The 22,100-nt window shown below is 64.8% G+C and overlaps 1 protein-coding gene across 2 annotated transcripts; it reads right to left on the bottom strand.

Moving 5' to 3' along the window:
* Positions 1-9,190: 9,190 nt before the first annotated feature.
* JRK (Jrk helix-turn-helix protein) lies at positions 9,191-22,100 on the bottom strand. 2 transcript variants are annotated; one of them, XM_030304130.1, is made up of 4 exons: positions 22,059-22,100; positions 15,086-20,168; positions 11,044-15,053; positions 9,191-10,708 (listed from the first exon to the last, which is right to left on the bottom strand). In XM_030304130.1, exon 2 carries the CDS (start codon positions 19,727-19,729, stop codon positions 18,104-18,106), a length of 1,626 nt encoding a protein of 541 aa, XP_030159990.1. In that variant the 5' UTR covers positions 19,730-20,168; positions 22,059-22,100; the 3' UTR covers positions 9,191-10,708; positions 11,044-15,053; positions 15,086-18,103. The 2 variants fall into 2 exon arrangements, with proteins under 2 accessions (XP_030159990.1, XP_030159989.1); XM_030304129.1 differs by having other exon boundaries at positions 9,191-15,053.

Here is a 22,100-nt window from a genome sequence, read left to right as displayed (position 1 = left end):
GGCCAAGTTTTTTCCTTCTCACCTGCCCCCTGCTCCCCTCCGTGTGAGGGGGCGTTGAGCCAAGCCCTGGGCAGAACAAATTTGACCATGTGCCCAGCTGTGAGTTGTCCCCCAACAGCACTTCAAAGACAAGGCCCTCCCATCATCCATGGGCTTGGACCCCAAGGGCTAGCCTCTTGCAATGGCTGAGGGTGGCCATGACCCCCAGTCAGCTCCCTAGAAGCAGGGCCTAGCGTGAAGACGTCCGCTCCAGTGGTTCGCTGAGGGGGGCTCTCAGGAGAGGCAGGACGGGGGGCAGCGCTGAGGAAGGGCTGTACTCAGCTGAAGACCAGCTCCGGCGACCCCACTGGCGCTCCAGAGGCTGAGCCTGGCTCCCTGGGGCCCTGGGGCTTCCTGGGGCCAACCCGCCCCCCTGTCACCCTCTGCCAGTCAGTGACCTCCATCTGCCCAGCGGCGGTCCCTCACTGACAAGGGCTGTTCTCCAGAGGAAGGAGCCCTGCAAATTGTTCCCGGCCAGTGTTCACAGCAGCCGGGGGTGCCACCCGAGCGAAGGAGTCCGGGGGTGCCCACGGGACGGGGCGTGTTAGGGATGCTTGCTATCCACGAGCTGCCCGGAGCAATCATCGTATTCTCGTCGAAGGAGCAGGAACTTGGAGGCCCTGGGCTCCCTCGGGGCTCTGCTCGGGGCCCCCCGGAAGCTGGCTACCTGCATCATTTGAGGGAGGGACCCAGGACACATCTGGTCCTCAGTTCCCATGTGGCTGCTGGCAGGGGGCCTCAGCTCCTCACTGGTTGTCGGTCAGGCTGCAGGCACGCTGCCCGTGGGGGTGGGGGCAGGGGAGGGAGGAAAAGAGAGCACTTCAGAAGGGATCTGGGCCTCCTCCTCCGTGCGGACTCCACCCCGTCCTATCTGATGGCCCCACGCCCTCCTGGACACTGGCCCTTTGCCCTCATAGGGCTCTTTTGCCTTCCGAGAGTCCCCTCTGGGAAGCTTTCTCGGGCTGTTTCGCAGCCCCGCAGCCCCGGGGCTCAGCCCGCGTGTATCTACAGGCCCCTCCGGGTGGGAGCTGTGTCCAGACGAGCCCAGGGCCCGGCAAGATGCTGCTGAGACAGGAGAGTTCCCCGGCCCCTCGGGAGGCCCCCGGCTGGCTCTCTAGCCTCACCCCCACCCTGGGACCTACAGCCTTCTGACTTCTGCTGCCACAGGCCAGCTGGTGCCCGGACAGGTGGCCACTGGACCCTAAAGACTCGTGGCCATTGAGGGTGGAGTCTGGCACAGAGGGGTCTCAGCTCCGGTCCCTACGGGCCCCTGCTCACCGTGCAACCTGGACCTGATCTATTGTGCAGGGAAGCACAGCCCTGGCCACTCCCCCAGGAGCCAACGGGAGTGGCTGGGGTGTGGACTCGTGGGGAGCACGAGCCCCCTGTCACCCAAAGGGCCTGGAACCACACTCCAGGCTGGAGCCGTGACAGGGGCAGTGCTCTGGCAGGGGACAGCACTGAGTCCACACCGGGGAGGACGCAGGAGGCCAGCACAGGCTCGTGGCTTCTCTAGGCTAAGAGTGAAACACACACAGGGCTCCAGGCTCCCGGATCTTGTCTTTCTCAAGAGCTGAGAGAGTACAGAGGCCAAGGGAAGGCTCAGGGTGTCACCAGGGTCAGGGTTGTGCCTGGGTTTGGAGCCTAGTCAGGAGTGCGGGCTGGATGTGACCCTGCTGTCCTTGCTGTCAGGAGGAAGTCTCATTGGGCACCCGTGCTCCCCCTGGGTCTTGATTGGCCCACACCTGTCCATATTCTGCGGGACCTCAGGTGTGCCTTCCTCCTCTGCAGTTGTGACTTCCGTTTATTTCTTCTGACATTTTTGGAGCACATGGCTGCCCTGTGGTGGGCACAGAGTTGCCCAGCGGGATTGGCCTGCCGAAGTCCTGAGGAGCTCTGGGACCACATGGGGGTCCGTGCTTGGGCGCTGGGGTCTCCCTGAGGTGGGGAGGAGGCCGGGAGGGGGTGGGGGTATTGGAGGGCGCAGTGTTGTGGGCAGTGACAGGGACCCGGCTGACCGTGGGCGGTGGACAGTGGAGGCAGAAGAGGAGAGGAGGCCACCAAAGGGATGGGAGGAGAGGAGAGTATTGGCCCAGAAAACGAGGGGCCCCTCGGAGGCCGGGCGGGAGGCCTGGCCTTCACCCCATCCCTCAGCCACCCAGACAGACACGCGCCCACCCAGGCCGGGCTCAGCAGACGCCCGACTGCGGGCTGACAGCACCCTCGCAGCTGCTGCGGCCCAGGTTGTGGGTTGGAGTCGCCCGCACTCCCTCCTGCGTCCAGCAGAGGGCGCTGTGCAGACCAGGCGAGAGAACAAAGAAAGCCCCTGGTCTGCGAGGGCCCTGTGGGGGTGCCCCCGCTCACATGTCCCCTGGGCCCGGGCTGGAGAATTTCCCTGGAGCTGGAGAGGGTGTGACAGAGGGGCGACAGTCACGCCTTACAGCCTAGTCTCAGTCTGGGGGCCGTGGGAGGAGCCCAAGAATCGCACAGAAGCCCCACCTGCCCACCCACCCTGCTGTGCCTCCGGCTAGGCCCGGTCCCACTGAAGCCGGCCACGGCCAGAAGGTGGGGCTCGGTCCCGGAGCCCAGTTCCAGGACGGCTGGCCGACGCAGAGGGCTGTGGCCAAGTCCCCACGGGCCAGGGTCGCCAGCCTGTCCTCTGGGACGATGCCTTCCCGCCCACGGCCCAGAGAGGCGGGCACACTGGCTGGCTGGGCAGCGCACGGGGAGAGGTCAGTGGCCCCGGGGCGCCTGGGGAACCTCGGTGAAACCGGGCAGTTGTGGGGACAACCCACACGTGCAGCCCCCTGGACTGGCCTTCTCCACCTCCAAAGGCCCATGTGCCCGGAAGGTCTGGTCGGGACCAGAGAGGTGGCAGGGAGCGGTCACTGCTCAGGGGGCACCGAAGCCCAGAGCCGTGAACTCCCGCCGGACCAGGCCTTGGTCTCCGCACACGCGCTGGGGGTGGGCAGAGCAGGACTTCCCGAGCTCCCCCGTGTCGCAGGGAGTCTGGAGATGTCTGGCTTCCTCCCGCGCTGAGAGGGCTGCTGACCCGGAGTCCTCGGGCCAGTCCAGCGGGGCGAGCCTCTGCCCCCCCCGCCCCGTTCCCGAAGGGCTTGGGGGGAAGCCGCTGCCACGGAGGGGGTGCGAGGCTGTGTCCGTGCGCCGGAGGGACGTGGTGGCACGAAGCTGGGGAAGAAGGGGCAAAGGCGGGTGGCGAGGCCGCAGGACAGGGAGTCACACAGCGCGGCGTCCCACCCAGAGCCGAGCCTCCAGCGTGGGGGCCACGCCCTCTGCACGGCCCCGCCTCCCTCCTCATCGCCCCCCACCCCCACCCCGCCCCTCCTTCCCCCTCCATCCCTGTGCTGGTCCCATGCGGTCCAGAGGGACAGAAAAGGCCCACCAGCAGTCACTCACCACCGGCAGTGGCTGGCTCCCACCCCCCCACCGGGCACCTCCTGGGGCCTCCTCCTCAGGGGAAAGAGGCCTTTGTGGGTCCGAGGGACGCGCGCGGAGCAGCCACACTGTGGAGCCCCGGCGGCAGTGGGGGCAGGGGAAGAGCCCCTGGGCCTGGGCCTGGGGAGCCCCGCTGAGCGAGGTGGCAGGTGTGGTCCAGCCTGGAGGCTCCGGGCGGTGGTGCCTCCGGGAAGGCGCTTCCCTGGGCGAACGCAGCGCACACAGGTAGGGAAGGTGGGATCAGGGCCCCGCACCCCTCCTCCCCTGCCCCATCTCCTGGTTCTCCCCTTTGTCCTGGAGCATCTCAGAGCCCACCCCAGATCCCACGGCACCACAGCCTTTTAGCTGCAAATCCTTCGTTATGCGTCAGTGAAACAAAGCCTTTTGGAAGTATAAACAAACATTACTTGTTACGCCAAAAAATTTGCTCAGCAGCGCCTGGGTGGCTCGGTCGTGAGCGTCGGACTCTTGATTTGGCTCAGGTCATGATCCCTGGACCGTGGGGCCCAGCACAGAGCCTGCTTGGGATTCTCCCTGTCCCCCTCTCTCTCCGCCCCTCCCCCGCTTGCTCTCTCTCTCAGAAGAAATAACCGTTTTAAAAAATGTGCACAGTCCCTGCTCGGGTCCAAGGCCTGACCATGTTCGCTTTTTCCCAGGTGACTAGAGGATACTTTTTTTTACAATTGGTTTTTCCAACCAAGAGGGAACAAGGTCTGTATTGCATGGGTTGATTCCTGGCGGGCCACCCTTGTTCTGGGGCCCTTGAGGGTCAGCCAGGAGAGGAGCCCCTCTGTGCCGGCCTGGTGAGACAGACGCCTACACCAGGAAACCGGTCCCCAGCAGGTGCACCATAGCGGGTGAGGCCTCCGAGGAGGGACCTTAATGGACTCAGAGGGAGCTTTCCAGGTTGAGGGGAAAGCATGTGCAAAGGCCCTGAGGCAGGGACAAGCTTGCCATTTTTGAGAAGCAGAAGGAAGGAGCCCTGGGAGGAGGGGAGGCATTGAGTATCCTGAAAAGAAGTGGAGGTCCAGCCGCGAGGTCCAGCCGTGAAGGGCCTGTGGCCTGGGGGCCGTGGGGACTTATTCCAGGTCAGATGAGGATGTGCTCTAGCCTCTGTGGGAGAAGGGTGGGGGGGCCGGGGCTGGGGAGGATTGCAGGGCTGTGGTCCAGGTTGACTGCCCCCTTCTCGTCTCTATGGGTTAGAGGTCCTAGAGGGGGAGGCCAGCCCCTGTCCCCCAGGCTGCCTGTCACCTGAGGCTGATCGTCCCTGAGGCTTGGAAAACAGTTCAGAAAGACCACGCGGCTGGTCAGAGCGGGAGCACAGCTCTGGTGGCCGCCACACCCCCTCCCGGCCACGCCCACACCCTCGCCCTGCCCCCCTGGTAGACCTTCAGGGATGAGGCCAGCTGCCTCTGGTCTGGAGGGACCACCAGGCCAGGCCAGGTCGCTGAGGCACTGCTGAACCTTGGCCTCCTTGGGGCCTCCTTGGGGCCAGCATGACCTCACGAGCTCCTGCCTGTGATCCTGCCCGTGACCCTTGCTGGGTCCCCACGTCCACTTTAGGGTCACTGAGGAGAGGCAAGGAAGGAGGCGCACCCCTGAGCCCCTGTGTCCCCCGCCCCCGCGGCCTGCACCAGGCTGGCACCGTCTGGCCCTCTTGGTTGCCCCCACTGGGGGTGGGTCCTGGGGGGCAGGGCCTAGCAGGAGGGGCGGGGCTGGGCAGAGGGGCGGGGAGCACGAAGGCACCGGGCATTGGGCGGCAAGTGCCGAGGGTGGCAGAGCAGGGGCCACGGGAGGTGACAACCAGGGAGGGGTGGGACTGGAATTTGCAGTCCCAAGTCACCCTGGCTGAGGGCTTCCCCCCCCCCCCCGTGACAGCATTCACCGGTACGCTGCCCCTGTGGGTGCCCGCTGTCCCCTCTAAGGGGTCCAGGTATGTCTAGGGGAGGGCGCCGGACCCATCCCCCCGCCTGCCACGTGAGTGCGGTGTGATGGCGCCTGAACTGCAGGACCTCACAGCTGGACGCAGGCGGGACCCAGGGAGCCCATCCTCTGTGGCCACAACCAGTGGCCAGGCGGGTGGCTGAGGGCAGGGCAGACAGCGAGCGGGCGCGGGCGGCCGCGGGGAGGCGGGAGTCCCCTGAGCACCTTCTGTGCACCAGGCACTGTCAAGCCCCGAAGCGCACACGACAGTAAAATCCCACCTCTGTGCATTTTCTGCCGGTTTTCCTCCTGCTCCTGGGCTCCTCCCTGGGGTGTGCTCCCCGGGCCCAGCCCCCCCTCCTCCTCTCTGTGTGGGCTGCTCTGGGGGGGGGAGGGGCGGCGCTGAGGTGGGGGCGGGCACTGGGCCAGGCTGTAAGGAGGAGCAGAGAGACACCAGCAGTGCACAAGGTCCCTTGGGCCCAGGAGTCCTGTTTGCTCACTGTCTTGGCCTCGAGGTCCCCACCACTAAGTGGCGTGGGCCTCAAATAAGGCAAAGAAGATTGTGACCGGTGACCACACGGCCTGGCTGCATAGCCCAGCAGCTTGTGCTGAAGAGTTCACACCGGGGCAGAGGGCAGGCAGGGCAGGGTCCTGCTCGGTCCCTCACCCTGAGAGCACAAGCTGGCTGGTAGACTCAGGGTGGGCAGAGACCGACCCCTCACTCCTGAAACATGCATTGTCCCCGGCAGTGGGGAGGTCCCCGGGAGTGGGCGTGGTCCCCTGGAGTGGGCGTGGTCCCCAGGAGAAGGCAAGTCCCCAGGAGTGGGCGTGGTCCTGTCCCCGGGAGTGGGTGAGGTACCCTAGAGTGGGTGAGGTCCCCAGGAGTGGGCGTGGTCCCCGGGAGTGGGTGAGGTCCCCTGGAATGGGCGAGGTCCCCAGGAGTGGGCGTGGTCCCCGGGAGTGGGTGAGGTCCCCTGGAATGGGCGTGGTCCTCTGAGTGGGCGTGGCCTCCCAGAGTGGGCGTGGTCCCCAGGAGAGGGCCTGTCCCCAGGAGTGGGCAGTTCCCGGGCCGGGGGCAGGCCAGGGTGTCTGTGGGGGTGAAGAAGGAGACAGGAAGCTGCCTCGGAGCACCAATGGCCCCAGTGTCAGGAGTCCAACAGCCTAGGACACGGGCATGAGTGTGTGTTTCTGGAAGCTGCTGCCAAGCATGGATAAGGAGGTGGTGTCTCCCTGCTTGAGTCCCTCCACACATGTTCCCCTTGTCCTCTATTGTCTGGCCTGGGAGAGCCCCCTGCCTCTGCCCATGCTGCACCCCCACCTAGACTGCCCATCCCTCCTTGCCGCTGGCTCGTGGCCCCTTCCAGAGAGCCCTCAGTGATGCCGCCCCTGCACATCACACGTGCCAGGTCCTAAGGCTCTTGAATGTTCTGGAATTGGCTGGTGACATATTTGTCACCCCCTTCAGATCATGGCCCCTCAAGTGCCCCGGTGCCCAGGAATGGCACAAGGCGGACACAAATCCCCCGAGGAGGATGGGATGAACCGGCACGGGGGTGAGGGGACCAGAGAACCAGGTCAAGGGGGCAGCAGACACCCCAAGAGAGGCCCCGTGCTGACTGCCCCCAGTTTCATGGGGTGACTCTGGATGGTAGAGTGAGGGCACCTCCCAGGGTGGCATCGTGAGCCCCCACCCACCAGCACTTCTGCACCAGGAAGTCTCAGTGCCCATCGGACGAGGCTGGAGCATAGGCCTTGGCACCTCTGTTTGGAATGGGGCACACTCGACCTGCCCACTCTGGTCCCACCACGTCCCCTCTGCCCACATTGCCGTGGTCACCTGGACGCCGTGGCTGCTGATGGATGTTTCCATTTACCGTCTGGGCCAGGGGACCAAGGGCAGCTGATTCAGGGAGTGGGGCCAGGTCAAGTCCCTCATTGTGGCTTGGCATGCAAATGCCAGAAATCTCTGGGCTGTCTGAGGAGGTGAACAGCTGTATGGGAAGAAGTGGGGTGATGACTGGCTGTGTGGATTTGTTACTAAAAGACCCGCACCCACCACCCCAAGGCTCCAGAGCCTTTTCTCCATCTCTGAGATTTTCTGGGCCATGATCTCTTGGTGGCCCAGGAGACTTTCCAGGGCAGTGGGCCAGCCATGGACATGACTTAGGATTTTGAAGGGCTGCCCCTGCTCCCAGTGGGTGCCCAGATGAGAGGACACAGGGCACCCGGCTCCTCTGGGCCTTAGGCCCCCCACCTGCAAAGGGGTGAGAATACTTTCATTCACTGGACGCAGCAAGATAGGGTGTGCCAGGGCCCAGCACATCCTGGTCCCCACAGGGAGCAGAGGAGAAGTCTAAGTGGAGGACATTCAAGAAGGTTCTGCACAGTCTGAGAAGCAGCCCAGCATCTCAGCTGGGCTGATCTGTAGCCTGACAGCAATTTGCCCTTTCTCTCTGGGCCTCTGCTCCCATCTCTGAGGTAGGAACACCTACAAGGGGATTGTGAATGCAGGAGGTGATCGACAGGGAACACACGTGGACTCTTGTTCTAAGTATGGGAAAGGCATGGGCCCAGTGGTTCCCAAGAGTGAAGGAGACCTAATGGAGTTAAGCTCTAGGAGTGAACAAAATCACAGCGGGATGGATGGATGGACGGATGGGTAGGTGGGTGGGTAGGTGGGTGAGTGAATGAGTTAATGCATAGGTGTTTGGCTGGGTAAGAGGCTAGATAAGTGAGTAGAAGGGTGAGTAGATGATTCGGTGGATGGGTGGGGGTTCATGGATGAGTGAATGAACGACTGGAGTGAATGAATGAGAGAATGATTGTTTGCTGAGCCCAGGTGAGTGCCAGCTCTGTGGTGGACATGCTCCCACATGTTATTTCACTTGGCCTCCCAGCTGTCCTGGAGGAAGACAGGTCTCAGGGCTCAGGTCCAGGGTCACATATGTGGCAGGGGTAAGACTGAGACCCAGGTCTCTGTGACTGCAAAGGCAGCGCGCTCTTGGCTGCACAAAGAGATTTATCAGGTCAAGGCCTCAAAACACCCAGGCACAAACCCGAGAAAGCAGGGCAAGACCGAGGTCCTGTCTGTGGGCGCCATGTCGCTGGACGGCCTGGTCCTCACTCCTGGCTGATACCTCTTCCAGAAGGCTGCCTCTGACCCTCTTAGGCCCATGGCAAACGCGGCGAGAGCCACGGCCTCCCTCCTTGACTGTCTCCCCCTGGCCGGGAGCCCTGTGCCACAGGGGCCTGCCGGCACGCACAGCAGAGTCCCCGGGCTCCCCGGGCTCCGAACATGTGATGAAAGGGACAGAGGAGGGATGTGGGGGTGGGCAGAGGCAGGCAGGCCCGGACGGCTTCCCAGAGCTCGGCCCGGGCTCACCCCGCCCGACTGGGCCGGGAGGGAGGACACGGCTCCCGGAGCCCTGCCTCCCAGGGCCTCTTTCTGCACTACCAGGGGTGGGGCAGGAGGGGTGTCTGACCTCCCAGCCCCTCCCGGTTTTTCCGGGGCCTAGACTGCCCATAGTAGGTGCTCAGTAAATGTTTGCTGACAGAAGGACTGAGCAAAAGACTCCCAGTGCTTCCCCACCGCCCCAGCCCTCCGCCCTCTGGCCGGTCCCTCCTGCGAGCTCAGCCACGTGCCCCCGTCTCTCCCAGGCTTGCCTCCCTGGGAAAACAGTGGCACGGAAATCCCGACTCGGTTTCTACTCTGCCCCCCCCCCCCCCGCCAGTGCTGCCCAGCGGCGCCCAGAGTAGGGACAGAAAACGTGAATACTAATGAGAGAGAAGCCCGTAACAATTTATTACCTGGCAGACGGCAGGCTGGAGAAGACAATTTGATGGTCTTTGATGGAGCTCAAGAAACAGGAAGGCTGTTTTATTAACTTAATTGTTTCCGCGGCAGTAAAACGGGCGCGGGCGCGTGAATCTCCCGTCCTTCCGGAGGTGGCGGGTGGGGGGCCGGCAATTCTCTTTGCAGGGCAGCCGGGGGTGGGGGCAGCTCTCTGTGCAGGCCAGCATCCTCCACGCAGTCAAAAGCCTGTGGGCGGGCCAGGGCGGAGGGTCCTGCACAGGGCACGGCTGGCCCAGCCCGGGAGGCCACAGGGTCGGCACCTCCGAGGGCGCAGGGCGGGTGGGGTGGGGGAACGAACCGAACCCCCAGCACGTTCCCCGCAGCCCCGGGCTCCTCCCTCTGATACCTCCCCTCACCTGGAGCCCCGGCCCCACTGTGTTGTCTTAATATCTGTTTAATTAAATAATGAAGTACAGTGAGAGCCCATGACCTCATTTTTGGAGCCACAAATAAGAGGTTTATGGGTGCCCTCGTTAGAGCTGCTGGCAACAGGCATCTTCCTGAGCTGAGAGGAAGCCTCACACTCTGGGCTCACAGAAAAAAAGCCGTTTATTAAAATCACTGCCCCCTAGAAAGGGCAAAATGGCGTCTTCGAGTGGGAAGCAGGAGCGTGCTCTGGTGGGCTGGCCAGAGGGGTGGGAGGTGGCCCCAGGGACCCACCAGCCCCCCCACCAGCCTCCGGCCGGGGAGGCCAGAGCTCCCCCCCAGACTGCGTGTCTCGCCACGTTTGCCACCCCCCTCCCCGTGTCCGGCCAGGACCCCCACCCTTGCCCCCTGCAGCAGCGGGGCCCAAAGCAGAAAGCGGGACAGGGATGTGGCTGGCAGGGAAGGGGGAGGGAGAAGGGAAAGTGCCAGCCCACAACGACCAGGTGAGGGGGGCACTGACCCGGGGCGATCAGTGGGCCGCCCCCACATGCTCGTCTCCAGACTGGACTCCCCTCCTCCCGGCGGCCGAGTCCCTGCCTGTGCAGATCAGGTCCCTCGAAATAGGTCTCGAAGTGTATCCGCCTCCCTCCCCAGCCACCTCAGTGTCACCACACACAGCACCTCCTCCACTGGCTTGAGGGCCACAGGGGCCCCCTCACTGGTGGGGGCTCACACTGACTTTGGGGGCCACGTGCTCAAAAGTCCCCTGCAGCCTCCCCGACGGGGTCTATGAGCCACTTCCGGACCAGCTGCAAACAGTGCTGGCCTCGGGCCCCCAGAGCAGCTGATGCGCCCACGGCAACACCACGCACCGGGCCCGCCCAGCCCAGCGAGCCCACGGTTCACGTTTCAAGGTGGACCTCGTGACGATGGTTGTCAACACACGGGCCAGGCCGAGGCTTGCCTCCGTAGCGTGAGATGGCCTGCGTGCTTGACCGGGGGTGGGGGCATCACGTGAAGAGAGGGCCTCCGCGGGGTGTCCCCAGGAAATGTACTGTCCAAACTCAGACCCTGGAGAGTGAAGGGGTGTTACTGACGATTATGCCCAGACAACAGGTGCCTACCAGCTCCACCCCCGGCAAACCAGGACATGGGGTCCCCTAAGGGCCCAGAAGCCTCTGAGGTGGAGGAGAGAGCCCCTCGCTGCCCGGGGCCGGCCGGAGAGGTGCTAACCCAGGAAAGCAGCAGGCGGGCTATAGCCAGACAGGGCCACCGCCTGGGACACGGCCTGGCCCACCTGGTGGCTGTCCAGACGAGGGGACTGGCCCCAGCTGGGTAACCTCCTGACAAATGACAATAGCACAGTCCACCCCCTTTACTTCTCCCCTTGGCCCCCAGCCCATCACCTGTCTGCACCGGAGGGGGAGGGGGTCTGGCAGGCCCCAGACCTCTTCTCATTTCCAACAGAACCTAAGGACCAGAGAAGGCCATGTCCGTCTTGGGTGGCCGAGCCCAGGCCGTTGGCCCTACTGTGGGGCTTCTCCCGAGCAGGCAGCCTGGTGACCTCCGTGCTCCGATGTCCAGTTCTGGGGGGGCCACGTCCACACAGGGGCCCTACATCAGTAGGTGGTCCCACAGTCACATTCCCGAGGGCCTCGCCTTCCTGCCCAGGCTCCCTCTTGTCCATCCGAGGGTCCCTCAGTCAACTCAACTCAGGTCCCTAGGGTATCCAAAACCTCCCCGAGATTCTGCCTCTCCCAGAGATCCTGCTGCGGATCGCAGGTTCTCAGTCATCACGAGTCACAGCCTGAAACAGTGAAGGGGTGTCACCTGCCCCCTGGACAAGGAGAGCCGCAGCACCGGGGGACGGGGGCTCCCTGGCCGGCTGCCCTGATGGGGAGGGGCGAGGAAGGAGCCCAGACAGATGCCAGAGCAGTACTGGGAAGGGCAGGGTGGGAGGCAGCCCATGACCCCACCCGCTGGGCCTCAAGGGTCCTGTCCTGCTGGGTGGCCACCCCACCTGGGGGCCACTCCTGCCCTGCGAGCCACTGTACCCTTCCGGACCAGCCTCTTCACCCCTGGTCTGCCCACAGGGCACCGCTCCCAACTTCGGCGGGAGAACTCCTACACACCCTCCCGGGCCCCAGTTCTACGCCTGCCACTTCCACGAAGCCCTCTCTGTTCTCCAGGCTGCTTTCCCACAGGCCTCTCCTGCATCCCAATCCCTGCTCCGAGGCTGAGCACCCCCTGCCTCGGGCGACACCGCGAGCTCTCTGAGCCCTCATCCCGATCACCTCCGTCCCAGCGGCCAGGCAGCCCCCAGGACCCGAAGAGCCTCGATAAAGACCTGAGAAATGAGTACGTGACCCACATCCTCAGCTACAGGCGCTGGGAGAGCCACCGTTGCTCACTTTGGGCACGTGAGACTGTCCTAGGCCCCGCTGGCTCCCGAGTCCATGTTGGCTCTGTGATGCCGCCCACCTTCTCTGCCGCGCGGTTAGCCGGGTCCCTAAACCTGGTCTGGCTCTTAGCTGTGCCCACTCGGCGTCCGCTCCTCGGAGCCGGCTCCCTCTCCCTCCTGCCACCCCGTGGGTCTCTGGGACTGGAGGGTGGGGTGCACGCACAGTCTTGGGGACTGGGTGGCCAGAGCCACACCTCCTGTCCTGTGGCTCCTAGCCAAGAACTTTCTTGGTCATGAGAACTGCTGCCACCCCCCCCCCCCGCCTTTGCCTCCCTGAATATTCCTCTGTGCCAGGCCCACATGGCGTCCAGTAAGAAGCTTGTCCCGGCCTCCCGGAAGTCCCCTGTCCAGATGGATGGGCACAGGTGTAGACATCCAGGACCCCAGTCCTCGAGCAGGGAGCACACCCAGCGTCAGGCTGGAGGGCGGGGACTGGCCGGGGGAGGAGGCAATCCGCCCCTCCGGGGTCCTGCAGCACCGCGGGGAGCCACCCCACCCCGCGCCCCCTGCCCCGAAGCGCCCTTCCCGGCGCTCTGTGGGAGACCTCTCATCTTGCTCCGCATGCCTGACCCCCTGGAAACCGCTGGGGTGGGACAGAGGGGCACAGGTGGCAGGGGGCGCCGTCTGCGGAGGTGAGGACTTGGGCCCCCGCTGGGACAGGTGGAGGTGAGCGCACGCTGCCCCGTGTGGGTGCCTGCACAACAGCAGCCTGTCTCACTCCATCGCAAGACGCGCTTCGTCGCCAAAACGTAGAGCACATCCTCTAAGGCAAGTTTACTGACAAAGGTCAATTTTAAATAAATCAGTGTGCCTGGAGGTTCCACGCGGCCTGAAACGGCAGTGGCGGCACGGCGTCCTTCCTGGCTCCCAGAGGGACAAGCGGCCAGGAGCACAGCAGCGCTGGCCCTTGAGGCCACGAGCACGGCCGCGGCTGGCGCACTCCGGGGCCCCCCTCTGCGGGATGACGGGCTCCAGGGGCCGCAGCAAGACCTCTGCCGTGGCGCGGACCAGCTCAGGGCCTCGACCCCTGCTCTGCACAACGGGGGCCACGCTGTCACCTCAGCCAGGGCCAGGGAGGCCGGAAGGTGCCGCTGCTGAGGGTCCCGGGCCTTCCGGTCCCTCCAGCCCTCATCTGCTGCTTTTATGTTTTCTTCTAACGTAGCACTTTAATTCCTGTGATGCATCCGTCGCTACTTTTGAGTTACCTCCTGGGCAGCCGCTCTCAGGCCGGCCAGAACGGACTTCGGATGTGCCCTCGCTCACTTCCTGCTGGAGACGGCAGCCCCACACCCCTTCCCGGTGTGACCATGAGACACAGCACACCGTAAACGCGATGAACTCAACGACACGGGGCCAAGACGCCCACCTTGTGCGATGGCATGCCTTTTAGAGAAGCTGCCAGAGGAAAGGGTAGCGGGGGGGGGGGGGGGCGCCCCAACCGCAGAGATGTCCGAGGGTCAACTGGACACGGTGTCCTAGGTCTCCCATCAGGACAGAACTGTCTTCCCCAAGCTTCTTTTTGTTCTGAGTGGATTTGAACTACTGTCAGGGTCACTTGCTTTGAGCCTGAGGAACTTCAGTGTTTCTCGGAAGGTGGGTCCACTGGTACCAAACTCTCTCGGGTTTTGTGTATCCGCAAACGTCGTTCTCTCTCTTTATCCGGAAAGACGGTTTTGGTGGACGCAGGAGTCTTGGCTGTGGGTTCTCTTCGAGCACGCGGACGATGCCGTCCCCGCGCCTGGGGTCAGCTGCCAGCCTCGTGGGGCGCTCTCGTGGCCAGGGAGGGCTTTCCCGGACTCGGGGATCGTAGCGTTGGTCCCACTGGAGCTCACCGAGCCGGCTGGACTTGTCGGCGGACGTTTCCTGATAAATCTGGGGATTTTCAGCCACTGTTTCTTTGCGTATTCTTTCCCTTCTGTCTCCTGCCCTCCCCGCCCTGCGGCTCCGACGGTGCACTTGGGGGTCCCCGTTTCTCCGAGACCGTTTGCTCCTTTCCCGTCACTGTCTTTGCGTTGTGTGATCTGTGGGTCTCTAGGCCAAGATCATGGATCTTCTTCTGCCGGCTCATGGCTACCGTTGAGCCCCTCTAGTGAACCTTCCATCGTGGTTGCTGTATTTTACAACTCCAGAATTTCCACTTGGTTCTTTTACTTAATTCTGATCTTTTCATTGGTTCCGTTAGTTGCGTCGCTGCGATGGCACCTTCCTTCACTACTTTCCCTTCCCTGTTTGATGCTGGTTTTCTTTCCTCTGACTGTATCTACGGCGGCCACTTTCAAGTCTCCTCTGCTCAATCTAACTCACACACTGCCGGTTCTGTGGCCTTTGTTTCCTGGGGCCTGGGCCACATGGGCTGTTTCCTTGCACGTCCAGGTAGGAGACTAGTCGCTTTAGGGAATGTGCTGTAGCAGTTCCGGGCACGGGCCACCCAGGCCGGATCGTGTTACCAGTCCCATCTTGGGCGCGGTGGGGCGGCCGCTCCAGCCTCCCGCTGCTGGCCAGGGGCGCAGCCCTGGGCTCGCCCACAGTCACCCTGGGAGGACAGAGGCTCCGGCTGTCTTCCCTGCCCCTGAGCTCCTCTCCCTGCCGGCCGAGTGCTCTGCTGTCTTCACTACTGACGCCCTGGGCGTGAACGGCTTCCCTGACTAATCCAACCAAATTTGGCTCCTTTGAAAGAACAGCTCCTGAGATCGGTGTCTGAGATCCTCCCTGACCAGCCTACAGTTCAGCCTGTGTCCCCTGTGGATCCCCCGCTCCCCCCACGTGCTGTTCTCTGCGAGCTCCACTTTCCGCAAGCACCCTCGAACCTCACCCTCTGTGCAAACGCAGTCAGTCCTTTTGTGGAAGGCCTGGGCCCCGGGGGTGGGTGGGTGGGGACAGCAATTCCAGCCCTCTGGGCCTGCTGCAGTGCGGGGTCCCTGCCCCACGAGTGGAGGCCCACACGCCGCCCGCCCCCTGCCTCCACACCCCGGGCCCTCCTGACACACGGGCCCCCCATGGCCTTGGGGAGCAGGGCCGAGGCCCTGAGTGGGGGGTGGGGGTGGGGGTGAGGAGACCTGGCCCCGGCTTTCCCGGGCTGCTCCCCCAGCGTGGGCCCTCGCGTCCTCCACAACTGCAGGCCCAGATGCCCCTGGGACCCGGCCCGAGGGACGGGAGCAGAAGGGATGTGTGCCAGCTGAGGGAATTCTTGGAGGAGGTGCTACACTTCCCGCTCCCGGTGGCTGGAAGCAGACACCAGGATGGGGACTGGAAGGCCAGTCTTGACGTGAAGCGGGAGCCACATGTGACAAATGGCAGAGGAGCCTGGCTGCACGCACGCGGCCGCCTCACTGCCCTGGATCCCCTCCTGGACTTGCTGGGCGGGGCTGACGCAGGCAGGACCTCTGTTCTCTTTACCGCCCTCGTGGACCCCCTAACACCCCCACCGAGCCACCTTCCGCCCCTCACCTGTGTTCCGGCCTCCCCAACTTCCGGCCCTTCTCGGGAAACCTGTGCTCTCTGAAGGCAGGACAGGGGCCTTGTCCGATCACCCGCCGGCCCCAGGCTGAGCACGACGCCCAGCACAGGGCGGGCACTTGACACACATCACGCCTGCGAACCAACGTCAGCATGCTCCCACGCCAGGAGAGCCCGCCACAGCTGGCACCCGGGGCACCTCCTCCCCAGAGATGCTCAGGCGGGCCCTCGGAGGCAGCGTGGGTGGGTCCCGTTCGCCCCAAATTCTGCTCCCCCTGCGGCACGGGCTGCCAGGAAAGAGCCCAGCCTGCCTCTCTGCGTACCCCCGCCTCCAACCCCTCTCCCTCCAGAACCACGTCTGACGGCCGTGGCCCCGGGCTGCCTTCCGGCCCAGGTGGGACTAAGCAGAAGGGTGCAGGCTGGGCCAGAAGGACAAGATGGCCAGGGCTCCGGGCCAGGGCTCGCAGGGACAGGGAGCCCAGGCTTCCTGCCTCAGTAGCAACTGGGGGGAAGGGAAGGGGGGACTGGTTCTACCCTGTTCCAATTTCACATCCAGTCTCACAGGGTTCCACCCAGCAATGTTTGGGAAAAAAGATTCTGAGGCTAAAACGTTCTGACCACCGAGCCCGAAGCTGGGCAAGGAGGGATGGGCAAGCAGCTGGGAGGGCCCTCGGAGGACAGGTGGGCGTGGAGGCCTGTGCGGGCCCTTGCACGTGGCCATGTACCTCGGTCTGCGGTCCAGGGAAGCTTGCTCGCCAGAGGCCTGCCTGTCCTGTTCCGCCCAGAACCTCCGAGCAGCGCGGCACCGTGGCTGGTTCTGGAAGGAGCGCCTGGAGGACAGACACACCCCCCCCCCCCCAAAGGCCATCTGGTGACGAGCATTTATTGTTAGGTTCCAAAACGGCCAGGACGGGGGCAGGTGGTGAGGGCGCTGAATCCATGGCCTGGGGTCTAGGGTCTGACGGGGACAAGGCATCCACAGGGGACCTAGGAGGCGGCCAGGAACCCTATCTGCTCTCCCCTCCCTCACGACACCGCCCAGCACAGTCGAGAACCACGCCGGGCTATGCGGGGAGAGCTTTTCAGGACGTCCGTCCTCCTCTCCGCTGCCCGTCGCCACCGCCGAGGGCAGCGCTCCGGTGACTCCCGACACCTAACTTCCCTCCAGGCCGCAAGCAGCTGCGATTCGACAGCTGCGGCCCCAACACACACGAAGGAGAGGACGCGACAGCGACACAGCCCTGCCTGGAGCCATCCGGCCCTAGGACTCGGCGACGAGACTCTTAAAAAGGCCCGTGCTTAGTTCACCATCTTCACACGTGCACAGAAAGCACGCACGGCCCACGTGCTGCCCCACGGCAGCAGCGGCCGCCTCCCGTGTTCAGAAAGACGTGAAAGCACCGGGGGGACCGGCCGCACGCCAAGCACCGTTCCCGCGGCTCCCGGAGGGACACACGGCAAACGGAGGAAGGAAAACGTCGCGCCAGCTCGGCCACCAGACCGTGAATCCAGGGGCACGGAGGTGAGAGGACACGTGGGGAGGGGAGCACGGCCGGCAAGGGGCCACAGCGGTGCCGGCGAGGCCGGAAGCATCCGGGAGACACAGGAGGGACCGCGTCTTCCCACGGCCAGGTGGTGCCACCGGCTCCTGCCCACACGCGGCACAGAGGTGGGAAGGGCCGACCGCAGGAGTTCAAGCATCGCTAGAAACCTAAGCAGCTCGTTCCAGCGCCGGGTCGCGTGTGCGCAAACCTCAGCCTCATTTCCGAGCGCCTCCTCAAGATTCGTCAGCGTGAAGGCGGGAAGCGCGGAATCCCCGGGAGCGAATGGTGAACTTGGAGCCCGGACACCAGGCCTGCCGGCGGTGCGCCACGGGCCCCTCGGGGCAGCGGGCAGCCCGGGGGGACGGTCCTGCCTGCGCTGTGGGAAGTGACTCCGTCACGCCAGCGCAGCGTGCGGCCCCCACGCCCTGGGGTCCCAGGAGGAACGCGCGGGAGGCCGGGGCGGCTGAGCGAGCCCGCGGCTGAAGTAGGGACACGCGAGCAGGGTGACGACGTGTGCCTTCGAAGCCGCAGGCGAGGGCTCTGCCGACTCACGGTCAGAAGCGGAGTCCCAGCCGTCGCGCCCACCTGACGCAGGGATGGCGGCCACACGGCAGACCCGGGCCCGAGGGGACGGAGGGGCAGGCCGTGGGTGACGCTGACCCGGTCCAGTGGCCGCAGGTACTGCCATCGCTTGGCCCGAGGACCGGCTTTTCTCCTCCCGGACGGACAGACGTCTCCACCCGCACACACAGCAGGGCTCAGCCAGCGCGCACGAGGCCAGAGTCCGCCCGGCACGGTCCTGGGCTCCGGTCACAGGATGTTCCGCTAGGCTTTCGGTCTGGCGGACCCTTCCAGAGGGGCTCCTCACGTTCACGCGCCAGAAAACACGACAGGCCCGCGACGAACCAGAACACGCGGGATGGGCCGCCCCAAGTCGCCGAGACCCCCCACCGGGCGCCCAGCCTCCCGGGCGAGCTCTGCCCGGCTCTGCAGCGCCCCCAGCCATCAGTCCTCGGCCGCCGCGGACGAGCAGGGCAGAGGGGAGAGCTCCTGGGGGGCCTCGAGCTTGACCGCGGCCCTGAGGGCCACGCGCCGCCCCTTCGCCTGCCGCTGCCTCGCGAACACCGAGCGCAGCGCGCGCAGCTGCCCCACCTCCTGCGCCGTGAAGCAGGGCTGTCCCTCGGCGAAGCGGACGACAGAGTCAAAGGCCGAGGCCGCCTGCTCCCAGGCCGCCTCGTCGCCGTCCTTCTCCACCTGCTCTGGGCCCCCCGCGGACGGGGCCAGGCCCTCCCCGGCCTCGCATCCCAGCCCGTCTCCCTTGGCGGCCGCGCCCCGGTGAAGCCGGCTGCCGGGGCGGGCCGGGGCCTCTCTCCCGAGCTCCAGGATGTGCGCGAAAGTTTGGTCGTGAGGCTTCGTTTGGAGACGCTCCGGCTCCTCCTCGGAAGACGAGCCTTCGGCGAACGTGACCGCGGGCCACAGCTTCCTCCAGGCCCGGCTGAAGACGTGGCGGGGCACCGCGCTCCAGGCGCAGGCCACGCTGACGATGGCATCGTTCATGCTGTAACGGGGGTGACGGCCCTGCAGCGTGGCGGGGGGGTTGATGAAATTCCTCAGGAAATCTCTCCGAATGCCCTGGTCCATGGGCTGGATGGAGGAGGTGGCGCCCGCGGGCAGGAAGACGGTGAGGACGTTGTCGGAAACCAGCTGGGACTCCCGCGGGCGCGCCCGGGCGCCGTCCAGCAGGAGGATGGCCTTGCCGTCCTCGGGCAGGCCCACCGCTCGGAAGTGCTCCCTCACCGAGGGAACAAAGATGTGATGGAACCAGTCGGAAAAGATCTCCTTGTCCACCCAGGCGTTGCCCTGGGCCTTGTACGCCACCGGCAGGTGCTGGATGCCCCGGAAGGCCCTGGGGCCGCCGCGCTTCCCGATCACCAGGGGTTTGATCTTGTGCGAGCCGGTGGCGTTGGCGCACATGAGGACGGTCAGCCTGTCCTTGCTCTGCTTGACGCCGGGCGCCGTCCCGCCTTCCGGGCTGGCGGTGGGCAGGCACCGCCAGAGAAGGCCGGTCTCGTCAGCGTTGTACACCTGCTCCGGGGACAGGCCGTGCTCGGCGGTCAGGCTCCGGAAAAAGCCGCAGAACTGCTCTGCCGCCCGGTGGTCGGCCGCTTGCTTGTCGCCGGCCGCGTCCAGCTTCTTGATGCCGTGCCTGGCCTTGAAACGCCACAGCCACCCGCCAGAGAACACGCAGGGCTCCGTCAGGCGCATCTGCTCGTAGAAGTCCTTGGCCTTCTCGATGAGCATGGGGCCCGACACGGGCACGCCCTCGGCGCGCTTCCCCAGGAACCACTCGTACAGGACGCGGTCCAGGTGCTCCAGCTTGGGCGCGTGCAGGGTGCGCCGCTGCTCCAGGGCCTTGTTGGAATCCGAGTTGGCAAAGAACCGAAGCAGCTGCGCCTTGTGGGCCTTGATGTCGTACAGGGTGGACATGCCCACGTTGTACTCCTGCATCAGGACCTTCCTGCTCTCCCCCTTCTCCAGGCGCGTGCAGATGTCGATCTTCTCCTTCAGGGTCAGCACCACCCTCTTGCGCTTCTCCCCCGGGCTCCTGCCGGCAGCCTGCTTGGAGGCCATGCGGAGGCTGGCTTGCCCCCGGTGGGTGGGGAGACGCTCGCCGCGGGGCCTGGCGGACTTCTTGCCTCTCCCGCCCCTTTCCTCTGCTCCCGCCCCTGCCTGCCCCGTCCCTCTGACCCCGGGGCCACCGTGAGCCTCCGCTGCTCCTCCGTCCCTCCCTGCGGCGTCAGCGGCGCCTCGGCTTCCGGGCTCCTAGCGACGCTGGCGGCTCCCGGTGCTCTCCGCAGGAGACGACCGGTGTCACGACGCCCCTACTCGTCCACACTGTTGGAACCTCTGGCCTTCTCTCAGGAGGACAACGGCAGCCCCTCCCTTCAAACATGGACCACAGAGTAGAGGGGTCCTGGGAGCCGGTTTCTGGTTAATCGAGGCTGTACCGCCTGTGCTGGGGACACCCCTCTGGGCTCACGGCACGGTCCCACATGCCTCGCTTTAGGAACTGGAAAGCAGAACAAGGGGAGAAAGAACGTTACTGACCACGCGCCTGGGCCACCTGCACACATGCCCCCGTTAGTCTAGACCCGCTGGGAAGCTGCAGCGGAAACCAAAGCGTGGCAGGGGAGACCAGCACGTGAGCTGGCCCAGGTGGCGCGGCACCCGGAAGGCCGCCCCGCCGGGTGCGCTGGCTCTTCCCGGCCCTACCAGGTGACAAGTGACCTCTCGGCCATCACAGCTCCTTCAGGCCAGACAGCTCCGCTCTTTCCTAACATCTGCCCAAACACCCCAGCCCTCCCTGCCTCGCGGAGCAGACTTGCGGGGCGGAGCAGAGGCAGCCCTGCTGGACCCTTCGAGATTACCCACCACACTTCACCTGCGAAGACACTGACATCCTCCAGCCTGCAAGGAGTAGAGAGCTGGTGCCCTGATACCGACCGGCCCGCAAGCCGTGCAGTGTCTGCCGGGAGGGTCCCCTCGCTTCCTTCATGACTTGGTCACGTGGCCCTCACTCCCCTCCCCAGCTACAGCCTGCTCCCTGTCCCGCGATGAAAGACAGGCAGTATTCACCACGGGCTTCTAGCAACTCCCCAGCCCACCTCTCACCCAAGCCCTTATTTGGGCCGTGTCTTCCCACAGATATGCAGACCGTGAGGCCAAAGACTAGCCTATGCGGAGCATAAAAACATAGCCCTTTGAGCTCAAACTCTAGGCACATCACCAGCCAGCTCTGGGTGTGCCCCTCCCCCTTCTGGGTCAGTCTCCTGGTCTGCAAAGTGAGGGTGCTGCTCCTTTACGGATCCTACCTTTATCCTAGTTACTGGGAATGACAGTGTGAGAGCGGACTGCTTGGACCTAGACCGGGGGAAGTAAAAGGCCACCACCCACCCCTAAGAGAGTTCCATATGACAGCACCCCAGGAAGGAGGGGCCTGGAACCTGACAGGAACTAACTCTAAGCACAGCAGGGAGAAGAGGGGGGAGGAGGGGAGGAGGAGGAGGAGGAGGAGCTGGGACTGTGGAAAAGGCCTCCTGGAGGAGGCTCAGCGCCTGAAATGGGGCCATTAAGGACGTTTCCTGTTGTGCACATGCAGGTGTGTGCAGAGTAACATAAGGTAGCTGAGGGCACTGTGGACCAGCCTGCGAGGCAAAACTCCCTTTACAACTGAAAGGCAGATACTCCGATATTCCGAAACAACTTCTCAAACCAAAGGGTAACCTAATATGGAGAGAGAATGGGGTGGGGTGGGGGTGTAGCCTTGTGAATTCAAAGTAAGCACACGAACGTGCACGTGAACATCTTATCCTCCTGTGCCCAAAGGATAGAGAAGAAGCTGGGGAGAGGGCATAAAGGGCCAGAGACGGGGCCGCGGGGCGGGGTGGGGGGAGGACCTGTCCTTAGAAAAGAGCCGCAGAGATTCAGGAGAAAAAAATGAGCAACCGCCTTCCCCTGGGAGCAGCCGTAGCGTGCAGGGGCAGGAAGGGCCGGGACCGCAGAAACGCGGGGCGCGTCGCGGGGTTGGGGGGGTGGGTCTGCGTGGCGCAACGGCCACACCCGGGGCGCCCGCGGGAACCCAGAGCCGAGGGGCAGTCGGGTTTGAGGACACGCCTGCTTTGAGAGCGTCTCTCTCCCGGGACCACGTTTGGGGTGGAAGCTCAGTCCCGGGCACGGGAACAACCCAAAGAAAGAAAACCGAAAATAGTGCAAGTCTGCGCCAGGGGGCGGGGCGCCCGTGGCCGATGCTTTCCTCGAGCGGGGTCCCCGCGGGTCTGCGAGGGGCGGCCCCGCGGCGGGGCTGGGACGGGAGGAGCCTCCGCCCGGGGAGCACGGACTGCGCGGCGCCCCCACCCACCTCCCGGCCCCCCAGCCCCCCCGGCCCCCCGGTCCCGCTCACCTGCAAACCCGGGCCGCCGCCACCGCCGGAAGTGCCGCCTCT

The sequence above is a fragment of the Lynx canadensis genome, chromosome F2 (genome assembly GCF_007474595.2).
Source record: "Lynx canadensis isolate LIC74 chromosome F2, mLynCan4.pri.v2, whole genome shotgun sequence".
Taxonomy (NCBI): Eukaryota; Metazoa; Chordata; class Mammalia; order Carnivora; family Felidae; genus Lynx; species Lynx canadensis.
This window is presented reverse-complemented; position numbering and strand designations above follow the sequence as displayed.